The 24,979-nt window shown below is 47.0% G+C and overlaps 2 protein-coding genes across 5 annotated transcripts in view; one reads left to right on the plus strand and one right to left on the minus strand.

The window, feature by feature from the left end:
* The window catches only part of LOC137562642 (NACHT, LRR and PYD domains-containing protein 3-like), a 158,170-nt gene extending 145,002 nt beyond the window's left edge, over positions 1–13,168 (plus strand). For all 4 annotated transcript variants that reach the window (XM_068274176.1, XM_068274173.1, XM_068274175.1 and 1 more), the window contains 2 exons: positions 682–852; positions 6,982–13,168. In XM_068274176.1, the coding sequence (XP_068130277.1) occupies positions 682–852; positions 6,982–7,069 (259 nt within the window). In that variant the 3' untranslated portion in view covers positions 7,070–13,168. The remainder of the gene's footprint in view (positions 1–681; positions 853–6,981) is intronic.
* Positions 13,169–18,874: 5,706 nt separating this feature from the next.
* On the minus strand, positions 18,875–19,426 carry LOC137562149 (gastrula zinc finger protein XlCGF71.1-like). The gene has a single exon (XM_068273481.1). The coding sequence runs from the start codon at positions 19,424–19,426 to the stop codon at positions 18,875–18,877; it is 552 nt and encodes a 183-aa protein (XP_068129582.1).
* Positions 19,427–24,979: the final 5,553 nt, after the last annotated feature.

Consider the following 24,979-nt stretch of genomic DNA (forward strand, 5'->3'; position numbering starts at 1 on the left):
TGGGGTTGAGGAGGACATCAAGTAGAAGATCCTGGCCAGTCATGAAGAGGACATGGGAAGCCTCTGGATCATCCTCTGGACCTACCTAGAAGAGACTTCCTCCCATCCTCCTCGACCTCGCCATACCAGCACTGGGGCCGTCCGGACATATTCAAAAGTCTTGTTTAATATGGTCTTGTCGCCGCATTGCCCAACATGTGGAGCCTCACATGCACGGAGGAAAAAAGCACTGCACGTGTGGCTCCTTGCTACTGCACAGGTGCAGGCCATACTTGTGCCTGTGCAGTGTGGCCACACTTATACAAAGACTGGAGCATGCCCATGAATTAGAAGAGGTTGTCTGTGAGTAGTGGTGGGCTGGGGGAGAATCAGAGAAGCCAGAAGCTTCCCTTTACCTGGGTTGTCACAGGTTCACTTTAAGAAGCTATAACTTTAAGGCCTCTTGCACACTGCATGCGATTCCGATTCAGATTCCGCTTTTTAATCAGTTTTTACATCCGATTCAGATTCCGATTTGCAGTGCAAATCGGAATCTGAATCGGATGTAAAAACTGATTAAAAAGCGGAATCTGAATCGGAATCGCATGCAGTGTGCAAGAGGCCTAAAAGGACACTTGCGCCCTGATATTTTGCCATTTATAATATGGAAGTTGCAGTTAATACTTTGCTTGTGTTTTACAGATTAACTGATAATAAACTGACAGACAGTTGCTGTGCCCACCTGATAACTGGGATACGAAATAACCAGACCCTAAGAACGCTTGGCCTGTGTTACAACAATTTGGAGGGGCCACACTTCACTGATCTCATGGCCGCCCTGTCTCATCCAACATGCAAGATAGAATTTTTACAGTGAGTATAGCAGCTCTATGCAGGTCAGAGACACTTGGGAGGGAAGACTGAGGCAGGGGCCTCACTTGTCTATTTTTGTGAGTTTTCTGCACATAAAAACACATTTAAAGTGGTCTGAAACTCTGACATAACATTCAATAAAAATGTGTTTTCCTACTTTGTATTACCCATACAGTTATCATACTTGCTTTTGTGCACAGGTAATATTGTCTGTTTACAAATTACAAGTTTCCAAAGTGTAGTTTTTCTTGCCCTGAAAGCTGCCATTGCATTTTATTATTTTTCTATTATAACTGCTTTTTATTATATATTCAAATCTTCTAATGAGCTATCCTGAACACTGTGTGTGCCTGAAGCAGAGACAGTTTCTCAGAGAGTGTTTGTTTACATTCCAGGGTTGATACATTTGTGGTTAACCACTTCAGGATCACAGGTTTTTCCCCTTAAAAACCAAAACAACTTTCACATTTTAGCGCTCCTCCCATTCATTCAGAGATAACTTTATTGTTACTTATCACACTGAAATTATCTATATATTGTTTTTTTCGCCACAAATTATGCTTTCTTTGGGTGGTAGTTTTTGCTCTGAATTATTTTATTTTATATGCATTGTAAAGGGAATAATAAGGAAAAAAGAAAAAAAAATGATTATTTCTCAGTTTTCAGCCATTATAGTTTTAAAATAAAATGTGCTTTGGTACATAAAACCCACACATCTTATTTGCCCATTTGTCTGGTTTATTACAACGTTTAAATTGTGTCCCTAGTACAATGTATGGTGATAATATTTTAACTGGAAATGAAGGAGCATTTTTCCATTTAGGGATTTTCAATACTTTTTCACTTATTACAAGAACTTTTTTTGAAAAAACATACTCATGACATCCGTATTACAAAAGTCCCTAAGGTAACTATTTATGTAAAAAAAATTAAATGATGTAATTTTTTTTTTTTTTTTTTTTAACAAGTGTTTTATTTTTGTAACTGTGGGGCAGGGATGGAAGGGGTTAAAAGTAATAAAATTGAAAAAAAATAATAATAAACTTGCTATGGAAAACAGTATAGTGGCCTAAATAGGTGTATTTTACTTTTTGGCCACAAGATGGTGCTATTGAGACCGTGTTTCTATTAATAGAACACAGCCGAACACGGAAGTGTCGGGTCTCCTAGCTTATGCGACGTTAACAAGCTCTGCGAAGACACGGGAACGGTGATCGGGATTGAGAATCAAAAGATTCTCACATCCTGATCACAGATGGAGGGGGTTGCGACGGTGGATCGGCGGAAAACAGCGCGGGGATCGTGAATGCGACGGTAAGGCAGCAGTACGCATATCTAGACAAGACAAGACAAGACAAATAACATTTATATTGCGCTTTTCTCCTTGCGGACTCAAAGCACCAGAGCAGAGCAGCAGCCACTAGGGCACGCTCTATTGGCAGTAGCAGTGTAGGGAGACTTGCCAAAGGTCTCCTACTGAATTAGTGCTGGCTTACTGAACAGGCAGAGCCGAGATTCGAACCCAGGTCTCCTGTGTCAGAGGCAGAGCCCTTAACCATTACACCATCAACCCCTGATCCGCATGTGAAGTTTAAAGGGGCGTGGATATGCGTACCAAGGATCCTAAAGTGGCCAGCAGTATAAAACCCTGACATAATATTCAATAAAAACATGTTTTCCTACTTTTTATATGCCATACGGTTAGCATATTTGCTTTTGTGCATAAGTATTATTATTCATTTAGAAATTATACAGTACGTTCCCAAAGTACACTTTTTTTTTCCTCTGAGTGCTTACTTTGCATTTTATTCATAACTGCTTTATTCATCGTCTAACTTAACCAGTTCGGCCTATCTGGACGAGCTTCCTCGTCCAGATAGGCACTGCTGCTGCCGCCGCCTCGTGCGCGCGATCGGGCGCGCCCCCGCGCGCGCTCCCGCTGCCCGCCGCTAGCCCCCCGATCAGTGAATGGGAATATAATTCCCATTCACCGATCTATCTTCCCCGCAGAAATACCGACGCTTTCTCTCCAGAGAGCGCGGTATTTCTGCCCCCAGGAAACATTTCCCCTGCTTTTAAGTTCCTAGATGCGAAATCGTTCGCATCTAGGACTTTTTTCACTGTGGCCATCTTGTGGCCGAATAGTAAACTGCACCACAATTCATTTTTAATTAAAAAAAAAAATACATTTTACATTTAAAATTAACAGTTTCCCTCCCACACCAAAAATTACCCACATACACTTTTTTTATTTAAAAAACAAAACAAAATACAATAAAAAACAAAACAAAAACAACATAAATAGTTACCCAAGGGTCTGAACTTTTTAATTATGCATGTCAAGAGAATATGTTATTATATTATTTAAAATTATAAGCTTATAAATAGGGATGGACGCAAATTGAAAAAATGCACCTTTATTTCTAAATGAAATATCGGCACCATAAATTGTGATAGGGACATTGTTTAAATGGTGTAAGAACCGGGACATATGGGCAAATAAAATTCATGCGTTTTAATTACGGTATCGTATATTAATTTCAAACTATAATGGCCAAAAACTGAGAAATAATGAATTTTTTCAGTTTTTTTCTTATTCTTCCTGTTAAAATGCATTTACAGTAAAGTGGCTCTTAGCAAAATGTACCCCCCTAAGAAAGCCTAATTGGTGGCAGAAAAAACAAGATATAGATCAATTCATTGTGATAAGTAGCAATAAAGTTATAGGCGAATGAATGGGAGGTGAACGTTGCTCGGATGCATAAGATTTTCGGCACTGCGGCGCTGAACCGGTTAAAGAAAAACTCCGACCAACAATTGAACTTTATCCCAATCAGTAGCTGATACCCCCTTTTACATGAGAAATCTATTCCTTTCACAAAAGGATCATTAGGGGGCGCTGTATGACTGATATTGTGGTGAAACCCCTCCCACAAGAAACTCTTGAGTACGTACTCCTGGCAGTTTCCTGTCTGTGAACCTTGTTGCATTGTGGGAAATAGCTGTTACAGCTGTTTCCAACTGCCAAAAATTCATGCAGCAGCTACATCACCTGCCAACAGTAAAAATGTCACCATGTAATAAATGTCAGAATGTAAATCAGGGATTTACAAGATTTTACAATGGGCAAACACTGACTAAATCATGTATACATAATTATTGTAAAAATTAAGCACTTTTTATTACATTATTTTCACTGGAGTTCCTCTTTAAGCATGAATGCTTTCTGATGCTTTCTGATTGTCTCACTGTCTTTAGGAGACCCAGCAGTGTCAGAGAAGGGTTTGTTTACATTCCTCACTTGATACAATTAAACACAAGATAACATTATCTACACTTTGGATTCGTCCAGCTTTCCCTGCAGGGGAGCCTCTAAGGCCTGTGTTAACCCTTTGAATGCTGTTCTAGTAAAAAAAAAAAATGCTGGTTATATATAATGTGCTGTAAATAATCTATTCGAGCAAAGTAGAAATGCTGGGTGTTATTCCGCTGTAACAAGTAAAAAAGATACTGTTATCTCCAGTTTGGATGCGGATTTGAAGCTGAATAGCAGGAGAAAGTGCTTTGTTTAACCATTTCAGTGATGTTCTGCTAAAAAAAATTATTTCAAGCTGTGAGGAATCTTTTAGAGCAAAGTAGAAATGCTGGCTTTCAGACCACTTTAAACAGAGAGTCCATGTTAATCAATCAGCTAGTTCACACTATATGAAGCCCCCCTTAGGGTAGTGGTGGGTGGGAAGGTGTGGTCAAAGTAGCTGGCCCCTTCGGTGCTGCAGGGAGGAGGAGAGAGCCTCCCCATCTTGGCTATAAATGAGGAACTTTACGACTGACTCACTTATAAGGTGACCCCAACACTTTTATACTGTGAGTAATTCTTACATTTCTAGACTAGAGCTGAGTATATACAGTCGCAGTGGCGTAGTAATAGGGGATGCAGAGGTTGTGAACGCACTGGGGCCCTTGGGTCAGAAGGGTCCTCCCTCAACGGCAGTATTAGCTCTTTATTGTGCTGAAGGAGATGGCAGTGCTTCACAAGGCAGGCTGCATCTGAATGACAAACTGCATGGATGTGCTGAGCCTAAATATAGGCAGGTTACACAATTTGCATTCAAAACAGATGAAACAAAATGGAGGATATTGGCTTCCAAAGCAGTTTGCGTGCAGAGTGTTCCATAGACTCTTCCACCGCGTTAAGAGGTCCTCATGGAAGAGACCCTAATTGCTAACTAACAAAAAAACAGTGTGAACCTGGGGCAGCGGGCCATAAAATGGTTTACACATTTTCCTTGGGAACAGAGAGAAATTGGCAGCGCTCCTAATCAGGCTGCCCCTGAAATGCCTCCTAACAGAGGTGTGCAGAGCCCCCTAGAGGCTAAATAAACACCTGGGACCATATGCAATTCACTTTTATCCCAGGTGACTATTTCACAACTTGTAAATAAAATGCCTTTTCCACCATCAGCAAGCAAATACTCAAAATAATTTTGGTAGTACCTTTTCACCCAATTTTTGGTACCATATATACTTGCATATAAGCCGACCCGTGTATAAGCCGAGGTACCCACTTTTCCCTCAGAAACTAGGAAAAAGTGATTGACTTGCATATAAGCCCCCTCCCCAGTATAGCCCCCTTCACAGTAGCCAGATTTGCCCCAAGGATGATACACCTGTGTCTCAAGATGCCACTAGATGGCATCATAGATATGAGACACAGTGATTGCCACACAGGAAGAGTCCCCGATCTTTGCACCACTGGCACGTGGCTGGCACCCTTCACTCCACAAGCCAGGGGACACAGGTAGTCTTGAGCAGTGCACTCTGCACACCATGTTGCAGTGGATGGGGGGCACAGACACAGCAGGGAGGCAGCTGGCAAGACCAGGTTCATTAGTGCACGATCCTTACTCTCCTCTGCCAGTAACAAAGCCTGCTCCACCATCCATTCTGCTCGACTGACTCGCATATAAGCCGAGGGGGTAACTTTTCAGCACTTTTTTTGTGTTGAGGAATTAGGCTTGTATGCAAGTATGTAAGGTACTTTTCTCCATCGCAAAGTGCTAAAACGTTATTTGAAATCGAAGATGAAAAATTATCTCCTAGGAGAAAACTCAGGAGAAAAAGTGAATTGCATATGGCCCCTTGAATATAAAACAGATACAAACTATGCACTAAACCTTAAACTCAGATTAAAGGGGAACTGAAGTAAGAGGTATACGGAGGCTGCCATATCTATTTCCTTTTAATCAATACCAGTTGTCTGGCAGCCCTGCTGATCCTCTGCCTCTAATACTATTAGCCATAGCCCCTGAACAAGCATGCAGCAGATCAGGTGTTTCTGACTTTAAAGTCAGATCTGACAAGACTAGCTGCATGCTTGTTTCTGGTGTTATTCAGATACTACTGCAGAGAAATAGACCAGCAGGGCTGCCAGGCAACTGGTATTGGTTAAAAGGAAATAAATATGGCAGCCTCCATATACCTCTTACTTCAGTTCCCCTTTAAACGGAATGCAAACTGAAATAGCACATGGATGCAGTTAGCCATATGTAAACTTACATTTATATACAGCAGGAGCCTCTGCACCCTCATCCACCTCTGCACCCTCAGCCCCCTCTGCACCCTCAGCCACCTCTGCACCCTCATCCACCTCTGCACCCTCAGCCACCTCTGCACCCTCATCCTCCTCTGCACCCTCATCCTCCTCTGCACCCTCATCCACCCCTGCACCCTCAGCCACCTCTGCACCCTCATCCTCCTCTGCACCCTCAGCCCCCTCTGCACCCTCAGCCCCCTCTGCACCCTCAGCCCCCTCTGCACCCTCAGCCACCTCTGCACCCTCAGCCACCTCTGCACCCTCATCCTCCTCTGCACCCTCAGCCCCCTCAGCCACCTCTGCACCCTCAGCCACCTCTGCACCCTCAGCCACCCCTGCACCCTCAGCCACCCCTGCACCCTCATCCTCCTCTGCACCCTCATCCTCCTCTGGGGATTTTTATAGCGCCTTTTGGCAAATCTAACCTTTTCTTATCTGTTTTTATACTCCTAGAAGAAGTTGTGAGCTTATTGTCCTAGTGGCAGGTGAAGATCACTTCCCTAATATGTGCTGACGATGTGTTTTCCTTGCCCTAGGATCAGTCGCAGTTCCCTGTCAAGGGAAGCAAGAAGACAACTTAAAACGCTGGGAAGCCGCCGGCCAGGACTGTGGATAACAGGATGAACTTTAGAGGTCAATTTCGGCAATAGTTCTGATCAGAGCCAGGACATTGATCTGGGCTGTGAGGATGAGGACAAAAGTATAAAATAGGCAAAACCTGACCAAAATGGTGAATAATTTATCACAGAACGAATACATCCAGGGGCAACTGTCCTCAATTGTATTCAGCTTGTCTGTAGGACTGCAATAGTAAGATCATTTTTTTAGCCCCACCCATCCAATTGTTACATACCACCACAGAGTATTGTCACTGCCTTTTCTGTCTTTGACTAGATTATTTACAACTACTTGCAAATCTAATCAGGGGCGTAACTAGACATCACTGGCCCCCACTGCAAAACTTTGGATAGCCACCCCCCCCCCCCCCCCCCCCCCTGCTTTCTGCACAGGTAAACTGAAAATTAATGTTGTTTAATTGCCTAGCGCACACTTGAGTGTGTTTTCCCCATGCAGAAAAAAACAGACAGCAGTAAAGCACTGCAGGCATTTTCTCTATCAATTGCATTAGCTTCTGTGATAAAATGTGCACTTTTTCACACATATAGACACACATGGTGTGCAGAAAACACATACAGAAAACCAACAGATGAGCCTCAGCTTACTATACTCACTCTGTCCATCTCTGATGGAGCAGAACTGGCTCTGCAGTCTTCCCCAGCATCACTACAGTACACAGCATTGGGAGGGGGTGGAAAGGCTGGGGGCAGGGCCAGGGGCGTCGCTAGCCCTGTTTTAGGGGGGCACGTGCCCCCAATCTTTCCTGGGGTGCCACGGATCTCCGCCCGGCCGCCCCCTCTGTCAAGACTCAGCGGCTCCCTCCAGCCGCCGCGTCACTGACAGTCTCAGACCTCAGGATCAGGCGGCGAGCCGGCGACCAATCGTGTGGGCGCTAGGACCCAGCGCCCGCACTGATATGCGGAAGTGACATCACTTCCGCATATCGAGCGGGTGCGTCCAGCGCCCGCTCGTACATCTGGTCGGGTCGCCGCTGATCCTGAGGTCTGCTGAGAGGTAGGGGGGGGGAGCGGCGGCGGCTAGAGGGGGGGCCTCCCTGTCACTCACTCACTCAAGGGTCTCCCTGGCACGCACTCACTCCCTAAAGGGGCTCCCTGGCACGCACTCACTCCCTAAAGGGGCTCCCTGGCACGCACTCACTCCCTAAAGGGGCTCCCTGTCACTCACTCACTCCCTAAAGGGGCTTCCTGTCACTCACTGCCTAAAGGGGCTCCCTGTCACTCACTCACTCCCTAAAGGGGCTCCCTGTCACTCACTCACTGCCTAAAGGGGCTCCCTGTCACTCACTCCCTAAAGGGGCTACCTGTCACTCATTCACTCCCTAAAGGGGCTCCCTGTCACTCACTCACTCCCTAAAGGGGCTCCCCTGGCACTCACTCACTCCCTAAAGGGGCTACTTGTCACTCACTCACTGCCTAAAGGGGCTCCCTGTCACTCACTCACTCACTCCCTAAAGGGGCTACTTGTCACTCACTCACTGCCTAAAGGGGCTCCCTGTCACTCACTGCCTAAAGGGGCTCCCTGTCACTCACTCACTGCCTAAAGGGGCTCCCTGTCACTCACTCACTGCCTAAAGGGGCTCCCTGTCACTCACTCACTCCCTAAAGGGGCTCCCCTGGCACTCACTCACTCCCTAAAGGGGCTCCCCTGGCACTCACTCACTCCCTAAAGGGGCTCCCTGGCACGCACTCACTCCCTAAAGGGGCTCCCTGGCACTCACTCACTCCCTAAAGGGGCTCCCTGTCACTCACTCACTGCCTAAAGGGGCTCCCTGGCACTCACTCACTCCCTAAAGGGGCTCCCTGTCACTCACTCACTGCCTAAAGGGGCTCCCTGTCACTCACTCCCTAAAGGGGCTACCTGTCACTCACTCACTCCCTAAAGGGGCTCCCTGTCACTCACTCACTCCCTAAAGGGGCTCCCCTGGCACTCACTCACTCCCTAAAGGGGCTACTTGTCACTCACTCACTGCCTAAAGGGGCTCCCTGTCACTCACTCACTCCCTAAAGGGGCTACTTGTCACTCACTCACTGCCTAAAGGGGCTCCCTGTCACTCACTGCCTAAAGGGGCTCCCTGTCACTCACTCACTGCCTAAAGGGGCTCCCTGTCACTCACTCACTGCCTAAAGGGGCTCCCTGTCACTCACTCACTCCCTAAAGGGGCTCCCCTGGCACTCACTCACTCCCTAAAGGGGCTCCCCTGGCACTCACTCCCTAAAGGGGCTCCCCTGGCACGCACTCACTCCCTAAAGGGGCTCCCTGGCACTCACTCACTCCCTAAAGGGGCTCCCTGTCACTCACTCACTGCCTAAAGGGGCTCCCTGTCACTCACTCACTCCCTAAAGGGGCTCCCTGTCACTCACTCACTGCCTAAAGGGGCTCCCTGTCACTCACTCACTCCCTAAAGGGGCTCCCTGTCACTCACTCACTCCCTAAAGGGGCTCCCTGTCACTCACTCACTCCCTAAAGGGGCTCCCTGGCACGCACCCACTCCCTAAAGGGGCTCCCTGGCACGCACCCACTCCCTAAAGGGGCTCCCTGGCACGCACTCGCTCCCTGTCACTCACTCACTCACTCCCTAAAGGGGCTCCCTGTCACTCACTCACTCCCTAAAGGGGCTCCCTGGCACGCACCCACTCCCTAAAGGGGCTCCCTGGCACGCACCCACTCCCTAAAGGGGCTCCCTGGCACGCACCCACTCCCTAAAGGGGCTCCCTGTCACTCACCCACTTAAAGGGGCTCCCTGTCACTCACCCACTCCCTAAAGGGGCTCCCTGGCACGCACCCACTCCCTAAAGGGGCTCCCTGGCACGCACCCACTCCCTAAAGGGGCTCCCTGGCACGCACTCACTCCCTAAAGGGGCTCCCTGGCACGCACTCACTCCCTAAAGGGGCTCCCTGTCACGCACTCACTCCCTAAAGGGGCTCCCTGTCACTCACTCACTCCCTAAAGGGGCTCCCTGTCACTCACTCCCTAAAGGGGCTCCCTGTCACTCACTCCCTAAAGGGGCTCCCTGTCACTCACTCCCTAAAGGGGCTCCCTGTCACTCACTCCCTAAAGGGGCTCCCTGTCACTCACTCCCTAAAGGGGCTCCCTGTCACTCACTCCCTAAAGGGGCTCCCTGTCACTCACTCCCTAAAGGGGCTCCCTGTCACTCACTCCCTAAAGGGGCTCCCTGTCACTCACTCACTCCCTAAAGGGGCTCCCTGTCACTCACTCCCTAAAGGGGCTCCCTGTCACTCACTCCCTAAAGGGGCTCCCTGTCACTCACTCCCTCCCTAAAGGGGCTCCCTGGCACGCACTCCCTCCCTAAAGGGGCTCCCTGGCACGCACTCCCTCCCTAAAGGGGCTCCCTGGCACGCACTCACTCCCTAAAGGGGCTCCCTGGCACGCACTCACTCCCTAAAGGGGCTCCCTGGCACGCACTCACTCCCTAAAGGGGCTCCCTGGCACTCACTCACTCCCTAAAGGGGCTCCCTGGCACTCACTCACTTCCTAAAGGGCCTCCCTGTCACTCACTCACTCCCTAAAGGGTCTCCCTGTCACTCACTCACTCCCTAAAGGGCCTCCCTGTCACTCACTCCCTAAAGGGGCTCCCTGTCACTCACTCACTCCCTAAAGGGGCTCCCTGTCACTCACTCACTGCCTAAAGGGGCTCCCTGTCACTCACTCACTGCCTAAAGGGGCTTCCTGTCACTCACTCACTGCCTAAAGGGGCTCCCTGGCACTCACTCACTGCCTAAAGGGGCTTCCTGTCACTCACTCACTGCCTAAAGGGGCTCCCTGGCACTCACTCACTACCTAAAGGTGCTCCCTGTCACTCACTATCGGGGTCCCTGTCACTCACTACCTAACTGGAGGCGCCTGTCACTCACTAGCTAACCTGGGGGTCCCTGTCACTCACTACCTAACTTGGGGGGGCTACCATATTAAGGGGGCATTCTGCCTATTTATGTGAAATGCTGTCTATTTATGTGCCTCATGACTGCTGAATGTGTCTTGTTGGGAGCCTTATGATTTGTTGGGGGCCTCATGATTGCTGAATTTGTCTTGTTGGGGGCCTCATGATTGCTGAATTTGTCTTGTTGGGGGGCCTCCTGATTTGTTGGGGGCCTCATGATTGCTGAATATGTCTTGTTGGGGGTCACATGATTGCTAACTGCGAGACTATGGGAAAAGCTGAATCCTTATCATATGAGACAATAGCATTAAACCTACTTTTTTAGCGTTTTAAAACAGAAAATAAAACTGGGAGGTTCTAAAAGATTGAATACATTTTTCAGGAGTAGGATGGATGAAATTGTTTATCTTCACAGTTTATTTTCAACTTGGATTTTCCATAATGTTCATGTATGAGTTAAAACGTTTGTACAGTATTTAGTTTAAATTGCGGTTGCCACTTTGCGATAGATAAGTGACTTTTGGGTTGCAGTTTGGGCACTCGGCCTCCAAAAGGTTCGCCACCACTGTCCTAATCTGATGTCCCACCATTGCTAGGTTCATGTAAATTTGTCTCCACCCGTTACCACACCTATATTCTGGTCCATGGCCCACCCATTTTTTGGTGCGGCGCGATAAGCACGCCGCACAACGTGATCGTCATATTTTTGGCACGCTAGCTGCAGTGTGCTGAATTCTGCTGCCTACAGTATGTACAGTATACGCTGTTCTCTAGTGCTTGCACTGTGTGCTGATTTACCTCCAGTGTGTACAGTGTAAGGTGTTACTCTGTGCCTTTATTGATTGTAAACCAGCTGTATTGTATGCTGATCCCTGCTACTTTCAGTATGTACAGTATTAGCTGTAAAGCCTGGTACACACATACAATTTTGATTAGCCAATTTTAGCTCTGTTCATAAAATTCATTGTCTGTTGGCCCACTTACTGCATGGGGGTGGGAAATTGGGGGTCAGTGATTGACAATCAAAATTGTATGTGCGTATACATCTTTGATCTATGCCTATACTGATTGTAAATGATCGAAATAAAGGACAGGGGGCTCCGTCCAATATTTCGATGGGCAGGCCCGTTATCCGTAGCTTACACCGCTGCTAAGTTCATGTACATTTGGCCCCACCCATGGCCACGCCCACTCACCGCATGGCCACGCCCATTTGGTGCCACTGATCTCCAAGGACCCTAGAAACGCCCCTGGGCAGGGCACTTGCACAACCTCCTGCACACTGAATAGGGACTGTCTACAAATATTTGTCTGCAAAACTTAGTGTGATTAGTTATCAGTGGCTGAGCAGATGCAGCCATTAGAACAATTATGCAGAGAGGAGAAAGTCTTTTCTCTCTGTGCTCCTAGTTGTCAGTCTCTCAGGACAGGGAAAAGAAACTTCTCCCCCCACGGGGCCCCCTGCTGCTTCTGGGCCGCCTTGCGGGCGGCTGCAACCCATGCAAGGTCTATTGTTACGCCTCTGAATCTAATCCCCAATAGGTCAAATTATACTGTCCATAGTTTAACAATGTGGTGCAGAGTAAACCTTGCACAGTGTCCGCATAGCTGGAGCAGCGCTACAAGGATGTGTAGGTTAGAAGTCACTGCCCAGGAGCTAAATGAACAAGAAAGCTCTGTGCATGATTGGCTGTTACTCCTGTGTAGGCGTGGCCATACATGCGCCTATGCAGTGGGGGCGTGCTCGTACACAGAGGGGAACCTGGCCACAAAGAGGAAGATGGTCCCGCTCAGCAGCGGAGGGGTCGTGGACATTGGAGAAACTTCTCAAGCATCCAGAGGTCTCCCCCTACTGAGGCATGTTTTTTTTATTTTAGGCCCCTTTTACACTTTAACGCTTCTTTCCCCGCCACAAGGGCCATGCAAGTCTATGGAGAACACCGAAGTTCCGTGGAGATCGCCCACATTGTGCAGGCACAGATGGCTCACGCCTGTGCAGTAGCATAGATCCGCCACTTGCACTCGGTGGAAATAGCTGTAATTTATGATGACCAATACCTACTAATGTTGCTAGATATTTTTTCTATTGGAAAATTGATTATGACCATGATATATGCAATGTTTTTATACTCTTTGTAAATAATTACTAGATCAAATTATATATTAAAGAACTCTGGTTATTTCACTTGTGATAACTGTGATACTGCAAATACAGATTGTTGTTAGGACAGTGGCTGAGAGCCCTCCTGACTGACCTAGGAGAACTGACACTCAACCTCCTTGGCGGTAACCCCGAGTCTGGCTCAGGGTGGAAAAAAAGAATCCAGGAGAGGTAATCCCGAGCCTGACTTGGGGTAGCTGCAGGGAGGTATAGGGAGAAAGTGCAGTGCAGTGTGCATTTCAACTCACCTCCTCGAGGATCCAGACACTGCAGGGAGCTGCAGGGAGGTATAGGGAGAAAGTGCAGTGCAGTGTGCATTTCAACTCACCTCCTCGAGGATCCAGACACTGGCAGCCATTCTCCTTCCGGGCTTATGCTGGGGATACACGGTACGTTTCTGTACCGTGTATCGAGCAGCTGATCCGGCCAGCTGATAATATTCAGCTGGTCCGATCACGCTGCTCGACCCCCGCCTGCTCGATCCCCGCTGGCGGACAATGGCAGGGAATCGAGCGGCTGATAAGAAGCACCGGCGGAGACGAGCGGTAATTGATCCGCGAACGAGCGGGGACGCGGCTGGGGTCGATCCGGCGGATCGACCCGTGTATTCCCAGCATTAGGAAGCTCTCGATCCCTCTGCTGAGATCGCTATTTGTCATGATGAGAGACAGCAATCTCACTATAGGGGTAGAGCGCCACCCAGAGGATGGAGGGAGAATTGCATCGCTGGATCCAGGGGAGGTAAGTGCAGGGCTGCCTCGGATCTCTCTGCAGTTTTCTTACTTTTAGTGCCTAAAAGTCTGTGAAAAAATTGCACTACCTTTAGACCCTAAAATCTGGAAATAATCATACCGCCAGGGAGGTTAACCAAGTTTAGCACACTCCACAGTTGGTTGACCTACTTTTGATAGCCCCTCTGAGGGACACTTAGTGACAAGACTACATGTCTTGATGACAAGATGTCTGCGCTATACAAATACTTAATAAATACATTGAAAGAAATTATGTTGGACAACCAATTCTGGGCTGGTGGGGATTCAGAAGGATATATGCCTGACAAGGTCCCAGCAGAGGCAGCCTGGACATCAGGCAAGGCAGACTGAAACAGGATGGAAATTAAGCAATACCAGTTGCCTGGTTATCCTGCTGATCCTCTGCTTATAATACTTTTAGCCATAGACCCTGAACAAGCTTGGAAATCAGGTACTTTCACTCAAGTTTTACTGGATTAGCCATATGCTTGTTCCAGGGTTTTGACTCAGACACTTCTTATGCCAGAAGATCAACAGGACTGTCAGGAAACTGGCATTGTTTACAAGGAAATAAATATGGCAGCCTCCATAGCTTTCTCACCTCAAATTTCCTTTAAAGGATACCAGAGCTCAAAAAGTTTGGAGAAATGGGGGGAGTAGGCATATACTACCACCTGTCCTTATGCTCACCGCTTTTCACCCTTCCCCGATTCTCCTCTCTGCCCCCCATAGCTCACGGCCACAGGCGCGCGCTGTAGGACAATCGTGTCCATGACAATCGTGTCTGAGCACGGCTGGGGCTGCACTGATGTAACTATATGGGGGGCCACCTGCCTAGTGCCGGTACTAAGCACTGCCCATTGCCCAACCAGCACAGGAGAGCAGCAGACAGGTGGTGAATTCTCTGTCTGTCTGCTGCCCATCTGAAAGAAACCTTACTTCAAGAAGGAGACGGTCATTAAATAGTCATTGTCAGAAATGACAGGACACACTTACTTCTCTACAAACATTTGAGTACTGGTTGCTCAAATTAAAATAAGAGACACATCTATTATTTGGATAAGTTTATGTACTATACTGTATAACACAGGGTTTTCTCTATTCTGGAGAAGGAAATGGCAGGTTTACTTTAAAGTGTAACTGTTGGGCAAAAATTTTTTTTATTTGTATCTGGTAAACAGGTAATAAGGTGGCTAACCAGGCAATCCAAAAGTTAAAATCACTATTACTTTTCTTGTTGATAAATGATCATTCCCCAGTTTACCTGACTCTTATTTGGTACACACAAAATTTGGTACACAAAAAGGAAGTTGCAGGGCATGCTGGGTTGTCCTTTTTTGCTTCTCTATTTCCTCTCTGGCTTAAAGCGGTATAAAACTCTGACATAATATTCAATAAAAACAAGTTTTCCTACGTTTTATATGCCATACGGTTAAATTATATGCTCCTAAAGTATACTAATTTTACTCTGAGAGCTTACTTTGCATTGTATTCATAACTGCTTTATTCATGTCTAACTTAATCAGAAAGCATCAGAAAGAATTTATGCTTGTCTCACTGTCTTTGTGAGACCCAGCGGTGTGAGAAAAGGCTTTATTTACATCCCTCACGTGATACAATTAAACACAAGATAACATTACCTACAAGTTCAGAAGCGGCCAGCTCTGCTGGCAGGGAAGCGTCTAATGCTGGATACACACGGTGCGTTCCCGCACTCGATTTCCTGCTCGATTCCCGTCAATTCGTTTATTTCCAACATGTCCGATTTGCATTTTGATGGATCGTTAGGTCGATTTGGCATACTTTGCATGCGAATCGACCTAACGATCCATCAAAATGCAAATCGGACATGTTGGAAATAAACGAATCGACGGGTATCGAGCAGGAAATCGAGGGCGGGAACGCACCGTGTGTATTCAGCATTAGGCCTGTGTTAACCCTTTGAATGCAGTTCTAGAAAAAAAAATGCTGGTTGTATATAATATTCAATATAACTGGCTGCGCCGCTCAAAGAGTTCATAAATACCAGCACTGTCAAAGTCCTTGTAAATCTGCCTGCAGATATTATGAGTTCGCTGTGGGAATATCCTTTGGGGTGGTAATAAAATTAAATCGTTCCACTGCGCTCTCTTAGGAGACCTGTAGCAGAAAAAACGTATTGCACATAGCGTAATCCTGCCTCTGGTATTATATTATCATCACCACTACAAAGTGTGCTGTATAACCTTAGGTGCACCCTCCACCGACATAAAAGGGGCTCACCAGATTCTAACCACCTCTTTCTTCAGGTGGGGCTGAATATGCTATATAATATGCTGTAAATAATCTATTAGAGCAAAGTAGAAATGCTAGGTTTCATTCTGCTTTAACTAATGCAGCCTAATTGGCTGAAGCTTCTTTCCCTCCTGTCTTCCCCTCCCACACCTCTGTTTCTCTCTTATTGGCCAATATTTCTCATGCTGAGACAATACACTTTCTATAGTGAAGGGTGGACAAAGCAGCCAGAGGAGAGTAGGGCAGGAAATGACATCAGGATTGGCTTCAAAATAGCCACACTTAAAATGGGAAATGCTAAGAAGGTTTGTTTCTCTTTTTTTACTGTAGAGAAATCACTAAAATCAAAACGTGGACAGTACAATACATGTGTTATGTAAGTAGAGCAAGTATTTATCTACTTATATATGTGTTTTTTTTTTCTGAGATAGTATGGCTGACAGCTCCTATTTAAAGTATATGTGTACACTTATAATGAAGTGTGCTCAAAACAACTTATAATAATGCAATATACTTGTACTACTAATTTTGCTTTCCTGGTAAAATACAACCTTATTTCATGCACTGTTTACATAAGAAGAAGTATTCAGAAGAAGCTCCTCCCAACCCTATGTTTACACATGTTATCCATAAATGGTGAGTCAATTAAAGTTACCCATACATTACTCGATGTATGGGCAGATCATCCATGAGATAGATCCCTCTCTGATTGAATGTGATCAGAGAGGGATCTGTTACCTGCACACACACTGCACAATGATTTCCAGGGGCATTGCTAGGATCCTAAGAGATCCAGGGCACTTTTGGGCACTCCAGCCAGAAAATGGGTGTGACCATACACCAGTATGTCTGCTGGGCAGGCTGGCCAGCCAACAGGTTATCTGGCAGTTCCCCCATAGCATTCCCTAACCTTCTAGTGGACCCCTCCCATACTCCCACGGGCCTCACATTGAGGCACCATAACTCCCAGCATGCCCCATAGAAGAACCACAACTCCCTGCATGCCCCCATAAAGGCATCACAGCACCCAGCATGGCACAACAGCACCCAGCATACCCACGTAGATGCACCACAGCAGCCAGCATAACCCTGATTGATGCACCACAGCTCCCAGCATGCCCGCCATTGAGGCACCACAGCTGACTCTGCCTGGGGACATCCGGAGCACCCCAGAATAGATCTGGGGCACGTGCCACTGATCTTTGGGGCTAGCAACACCCCTGACAATTTCCAGTAGATTTCAGCACAATCTAGTAGAAATCAGCCTAGCGCCACCACCTACGTCACCTGCCTGGCCACCCCACAAGTGTATGCACCTATCCCCCCCCCCCCCCCCCCCCCAAAAAAAAAAAAAACACTCACCTCTCCGCCAGTGCAACTCCTGGCCTCCTCCATTGTGCGGCGTCACCGCGAGTGCCTGTACCACGTTACACCAGGCACATATAGGACATTACTATATGCGGGCGGCTATGTCACGTGGTACAGGTACTCGCTGTGACGCCGCACCGCAGAGGAGGCCAGGATTTGCACTGCCAGAGAAGTTAGTCTTTATACACTGCATACAGGCATGGGGGGGGACACTAGCCGGTTGTCTGTCAGTCATCATGATACTGAATGACATTACCACCATGCACGGGATCAAACCCATGCGATCGAGATTTTACCTGCACTCCTGATTGATCCTTTCAACCATTTCGGCCTAAAATCAATTGAAATATCCATGGGCGGCCATGGTGTGGCACCCATTTTCCACAGATTCAATAAAGTTATCGAATCCAGCAGTCGATCGGCCTGCAAAATCGAGTGATGTATCGGCACTTTAAAGTGAACCCCAGATGAGAGGGATATGGAGACTGACATGTTTATTTCTTTTTAAATAATGCACATTGCCTGGCTCTCCTGCTGATCCTCTGCCTCTAATATTTTAAGCCATAGGCCCTGAACAAGCATGCAGATCAAATGTCTATCAAATGACAAATCTGAGAAGATCAGCTTCAGGTGTGTGATGTAGACCCTACTGACCAGAAAGATCAGCAGCGCTGCCAGGCAACTAGTATTGTTTGAAAGGAAATTAATATGGCAGCTTCCATAGGTCTCTCACCTCGGGTTCCTTTTAATCCTGTAGAAATAATACTTTAATAATCGCTTTCCTAAGTGACTCTTCTACTATTTCACAAGTAACAATTTATGCAAAAACCACTGGTCACATTCCGGACTCGGAAACTGATGTATGAACGCTGTGATGTTCAATTAGCAATGCCTTGGTAGAGAAGCGTTTTTCACATTCTGAGCAAGCGTATGGCTTCACACCCGCATGAAGATTCCTGTGTCTGATGCTCTCCACCTTAAGGGACCCATACACTCAGCCGATTTTCTGACCGATCGATCCAGATCGATCGATCGCAAATCGGTTGGCCAATCGACCGATCGATGGCCGATTTCGATGGATTTCCATCGAACTGGCAGGGTGGAAAATGTAGGTCGATCTGTTGAGATTGCTTATCATTTTGCATTGGCCTTAATGGAAATCTGATGGCAAAAAAATGCCATCAGATCGAATTTCAATAGATTTCAAATTGAAATCTATTGGAATTCTATCCTGGTAAAAAATGTTCTAAAAACACATCAGATAGATCATCAGATGCATTTCTTATCTATCTGCTGCCAATCTGACGAGTGTATGGGCACCTTTAGTCTTGAAACATTAGCCACATTCAGGGCAGAGGAAAGACTTCTCCCCGGTGTGGATCTTCCGGTGGTCATGCAAAGACCTTCTAGCGAAAGAAACGGCACACTCTGAGCAGGTAAAAGGTTTCTCTCCTGTGTGAGTTCTATGGTGCAAGGCCAGTTCTTCCTTGGTGATAAAACGCTTAGGACACTCAGAACATGAGAAGGACTTTTCTCCAGTGTGGGTCTTCTTGTGGAGCTCAAGACAATGCTTTCTGGAAAAACACTTGCCACACTCCGAGCATGGATAAGGTTTCTCTCCTGTGTGAGTCAGGATGTGACGGGTGAGGTCAGACTTCTTCAAAAAACATTTGTGGCACTCTGTGCACAGGAAGGATATCTGCCCGGTGTGAATCCTCTGGTGTCTTGTCAATTCGGCTCTAATTTTAACACTTTTTTTTGCATTCTGAACACAGGTAAGGCCTGGCCTCAGAACAGCTCTTCCTCTTCTTCTTCTTGATAATGGCCTTTGGTTGTTTGGTGACATTTTTTTCTCCGAGTTCAGATGTAGTTCTTCTTCTGGATCCATCACTGGCTTGGATGAAACAGTCTTAGCTGTTTATGGGAAAAAATAATGATTTTAGAGATCAGATTTATTTCTGAAAGTTTACATATACAGAAGAACCTATTTTTGTTTTCAGAACTTTAAATTATTTAGAAAAAAAATGTTTTACAAAGGCACAAAATCAAGTGTGGACAGAACACATCAGGCAAACATGAGACTAAAACAAGACTGGAAGGGGCCGGGTTCACACTGTACTAAATGAAAAAACTGATCCTGTAAAAATGAATCAGTTTTCCTTTCAAAGCAAACCTGAAGCGAAAATAAACTTATGATGAATTGTATGTGTAGTACAGCTAAGAAATAGAACATTAGTAGCAAAGAAATTAGTTTCATATTGTTTTCCAGTACAGGAAGAGTTAAAGAACTTCAGTTGTTATCTATGCAAAAGAGCTTCTCTGAGCTATTGGACCCAACTCCGATTGAAGATGGTCCTTTTTTCTGAAGCACTTATACAATCAAGATACAGTGAGAGACAGGTTGAGATAAGGTTTTACTGCAGGAAAGTTCAAAGGGCCATTCACTCTGTCCTGTTTTATAGTTTAAAGGAGTTCTCGAGGGGGGGGGGGGGGGGGGGTTGAAAATAAAAAAAAATAAAAACAGACACTTACCTGGAGCTTCTCCCAGCCCCCTGCAACTGTAATGTCCCACGCCGGTCCTCCAACAATCCTTCGTTCCAAGACAACTTTGTACTGCACAGTAAGCTCCCGATGATACGAGCGGGAGCGTGCACTATTCGTTTGTAAGGCGAATAATTGGCGGGGAACCAAGGATCGTAGGAGGACGGCGCAGGACATAACAGCTGCAGGGGTCCGGTATAAGCCCCAGGTAAGTCTCCGTTTTTATTGTCAACCCCCCCCCGGAGAACCCCTTTAAAATACAGAGTGTGGTTTTTAAGCTGGTTTCACACCAGGGTGTTGCGTTTTAGGGGACGTTAAGGTCGCATAACGTGCCCCTAACGCAACGCCTGGTGCTCTCTGATGTGGACGTCAGAGTGAGCCGCGTTGTGCAGCTCACTCTGGCGTCCGTGATGCGTACTTTTGGACGCATGCGGCATCACGTGGTCCCGCCAGCCAATCGCCACACAGAGCGGCTGCTCAAGAAAGTAAACACTGCACGTCACTGAGTGCAGTGAATATTAATTAGCCATGTGCCTGGCCGCTCTCCGCTCCTCCCCAACTTTACTGAGAATGTGCAAGCAGTCTAACGCGGCTCTGCCGCGTGTAAAGTACTGCATGCAGTACGTTGTGTTATGGCGCAGCGTTACAATGTAACGCAACGTGGGCACTGTGAACAGCCCATTGATTTTTCATTGCTGTGCGGTGGGGTGCGTTACAGGCTGCTCTAACGTGGGCCTGTAACGTCCCACTGTGAAACCAGCCTTAAACTGCAAATATTACAGTATGATGCAATGTTATAAAAAAAAAATATATATATATATCTGAAAATAAAAATATGAGATTCTTTTCTTTGTTACTGATGCTCTATTCATTATCTGTACTACACATACCGTACAATTCATAATGTCATAAGGTTTTTTTTCGCTTCAGGTTTGCTATAAACTGATCAGTATGTTATATTGGGTGTCAGTTTTTCATCCAGTTTTCACGTTGCACGTCAGCAGCCGCTGAAGCGATATGTAGAGTGCGCACTTCTCCGGCGTAGAATGGCTCTCATCCCAAAAAGTTTGAGAACCACTGACTATAGGCAGCAAACTGACGCCCCTTTCTGCCAGTGTGGAATGTCTGCGTTTTATGCACCATCAAAAAAAACAAAGTAGCCAAGTTAAAAAAAATATTTGCCATGATTCCTTGTCATATATAGACTTAGCCAGGGGTGATACTTATTAGAATTCTCATGCGAATTGTGAACGTGCAAAAAGAAAACCTATTTGCCGCACATCTCATGAAAGTCAATGGAGATCCGCACTTCCGCTAAAATTTACTTGTGCAAAACAGAATGTCTTACAGTATAAATTTGCACATCACTTGCGACTTCTCATTCACTAGTAAAAAAGAAACAGCGGAAATTTGCATAACAACGTAAATTTTAACGCTTAAAAAAAACATGCAAAAAGACGTTCGGTTTTTCGCAATAAGTGTCAACCTTGCCATAAAGTGAAAGGTAAGCATCAAATATTTCTCAACAAAAGTAGAAAGTCCCCTTTTAACTATAACACCATTGTCCTTGAAGCTGAAAGGCAAATCATCCGTTTCTGTATTTATCTCCAGAGACGGACAGTTCATAATTCAGGCTCGCATGAAAATATAATGCAAATTGTACACAGCTTGGAACTGGGCCAAATCAAAATCAGCTGCATGCAATTTGCATGCATGCATGCCAGAACAGATGAATTGGCCACATGATTTACCAGTTCTCGCCCACATATTGACTTATGAGAACGCGTATCGTTAATGGGCACCATAAGATGCGCTACACATCTGTGTTGTTTTCTGTATTGTACTTGTTTATCTGTATACAGAAAATCCCCTACTTACAAACAACTCAAGATACAAGTTTCAGAGATCCAAACAGACAAATTGGTGTCTTAAAGGGAACCTAAACTGAGAGGGATATTGATGTTTCTTTTTAAACAATACCAGTTGCTTGTCAGTCCTGGTGATCTCTTTGGCTACAGTAGCGGCTGAATCGCACACCTGTAACAAGCATGCAGCTAATCCAGTCTGACTTCAGTCAGAGCACCTGATCTGCATGCTTGTTCAGGGGCTGTGGCTAAAAGTATTGGAGACACCGGATAAGCAGGAGAGTCAGGCAACTGGTATTATTTTAAAAGGAAAAATCCATATCCTTCTCAGTTTAGGTTCCCTTTAAAGTACAAAATATACAGTACTGTTTTATTATTACATATGTATGTTGTTAAATGTTACAGCAGTGTTCTCCCCAGGCTCTTTTAGCCGGATGCTCCACCCACCAAATTTTGGTGAGCACCCGGCTTTCATCAGCTCACCTCCTTATCCTCCTCCTATGCCAGAGGTCCTCAAACTACGGCCCGCGGGCCGAATGCGGGACCCCCAAGGCCTTTTTACTGGCCCCCAAATGTGTAACTTATAGATGTGGCCCACTGCACCTTTAAACATTGGCAGCCCAAACATAGAATAGCAGTGCTGACATCACCCATCCTCATACTGTAGGCTGGCTTCCAATCCAATTCTGCATCAGGTGACACTGCTGTCCAATTGGATGGCAGGTTGTTACCTGGGTATGCTTCACTGTCTGGTGCACAAAGATGTTCTTCGGGCTCTGCATGACTGAATGACTGCTGCTGGGAGTTCCCCTTTTCAATATCATTTTATGTATGTTCCGGCCCCTCAGAAGTCTGAAGTATGTTGACCCGGCCCTTGACCGAAAAAGTTTAGGGACCCCTGGTCTATGCTGTAAGTAGAGTTGTGGCGGCCCTGCATTCCCTACTATTGCTACTTTTTCATGCCGCCTGGTTGGAAAACAATACTGGGAGAACACTGTACATTATTGTCTAAACTGATATACGGATCTATCTTTACACTGTAAGCTCGCAAGGGCAGGGCTCTCTCACCCTTTTGTGTCTTGCAATTTTATTTCATAGCTTGCACTGTTATACATTTTATTCATCATGTTACATCTGTCATTGTAATCACCAGTTTTGTATTTTGTACCAGTGTCCATATTTGATGTATATCATTGTCTGCATCATTATGTATGCCTTGTTTGTTTTCCTACTTTGTACAGCGCCACAGAATATGTTGACACTATATAAATAATAAATAATTATAATATACAGTAAGTAATTTAAAACACCTTGAGGGCCCATTCACACCAGAAGCGCTTTTCTGAACGTTTTGCAATTGATTAGTGTTTTTTTTAAATCGCTCCCACTCACTTTCATTAAAATCGCGGGAAAATCATGGCGATTTTTCTGTGATTTTTTACCGCGATTTTATATTGCCCGAAAGTAAATTATCTACAACTAGTAGACCTAAGCCCGTTTAAAAACGGGCTCTAGGTCTTTCTCTCACTTCCACCACCATCGCATGTCAGTCTGCCTCCCCGGCCCCGTCCTCCTGTCCCAACGGCTGTCCGTGCTGCGCACATGTGCAGTAGCAAAAAAGCAATGACCCAAGGATACAGGGACAGGAGTGTATGCAGTGACAGTTAGGTTTTATTAGGCAGGATTCACCATGTTTAACCTATTGGGGACCAGCTGTCTAACCCCCCTTAAGGACCAGGTGTTTTTGCATGGGAGGGGGGCACACGTTTGGGGGGTCAGGCAGCCGGTTCCCCAGTGTGGCATGCTGGGCTTTGTGTCCCCTCCGTAGCCAGGTGTCCCCCTGTAGCTGGCAACCTTCACTCACCTCCCAGGCTCCAGCGATGAGCCGCAATGGACCCCTCTGCTCCGGCCGGCATCTCTGCTCCTACTGCCGCTCAGTTTCGGGCATGGGCGGCGCTACACTGGGGCTTGCTGGGGCTGTAGCCCCAGCTGACAAACTGTAAGCCCCCCTGAAAGCCCACCTGTCTGTCAGCGCCGATCAGGCGGCCTGGGTGCAGGCTCACTGGCTGAGCTGAACGCACGCAGAGCGGCCCGCCCTGCAAGGGTACGTGTGCACTGTCACGTGATGACGTCCGGGGGCATCACGAGACATGCAGCACGCTCTCCATGCCAGCGCGCTCTCCTTGCCCGCCCGCACAGCTAGTCTCCTCTCTCCAGACTCTCCACCGCACAGCAGCACTGAACTAGTCTACTCTCTACCCAGTCAGTCAGCAGTCACAGTCACACCCAGTGGCAGTGACCCACCCAGGCACCCGTGGACAGCGCACAGGACTGGAGGCTCCGGGGCTGAACTCCGACAAGGTGGGTGGGGTAGGTGTCCTCCTGTGACTGTCCTGTTCACTCCAGCCAGCCTGGCCAATTGTTGTTGTTTTTTTTGCACCACCTAGCCACCTAGGCCTGAGCTGCCCTCCTGAGCCTAACACCAGTAGGCACCACCACCACCAACCACCAGGCCTGACTCTGAGCAACCCCCTGGGGGGCCCCACTCCCCAGCCCACCCACCACTAGCCGGGCTTGAGGCCTTCCCACCACCAGCCAGGCCTGAGCTGCGCTGTGGCCCCCAGCCCACCACCACCAGCCAGGCCTTAGCTGCCCTGGGGCCCCCAGCCCACCACCTACCAGGCATGAGCTGCCCTGGGGCCCTCAGCCCACCACCACCAACCAGGCCTTAACTGTCCTGGGGCCCCAACCCACCACCACCTACCAGGCCTGAGCTTCCCTGGGGCCCTCAGCCCACCACCACCAGTCAGGCCTTAGCTGTGCTGCGGCCCCCAGCCCACCACCACCAGCCAGGCTGGAGCTGTCCTGGGGCCATCAGTGCATTAACTGGTGAAAAGCTTTCTCTTATGTGCATTTACTGGTGAACAGCTGTCTCTCATGCGCATTTACTGGTAAAAGGCTGTCTGTCATTACATGCATTTACTGGTGAAAAGCTGTCTCTTATGTGCATTTACTGGGGAAACGCTGTCTGTTTC

The sequence above is a fragment of the Hyperolius riggenbachi genome, chromosome 3 (assembly GCF_040937935.1).
Source record: "Hyperolius riggenbachi isolate aHypRig1 chromosome 3, aHypRig1.pri, whole genome shotgun sequence".
NCBI lineage: Eukaryota > Metazoa > Chordata > Amphibia > Anura > Hyperoliidae > Hyperolius > Hyperolius riggenbachi.

Excerpts from the sequence above, each read along its gene's own strand:
- LOC137562149 (XM_068273481.1), bottom strand. The coding sequence starts at position 19,426 with ATGGATCCAGAAGAAGAACTACATCTGAACTCGGAGAAAAAAATGTCA.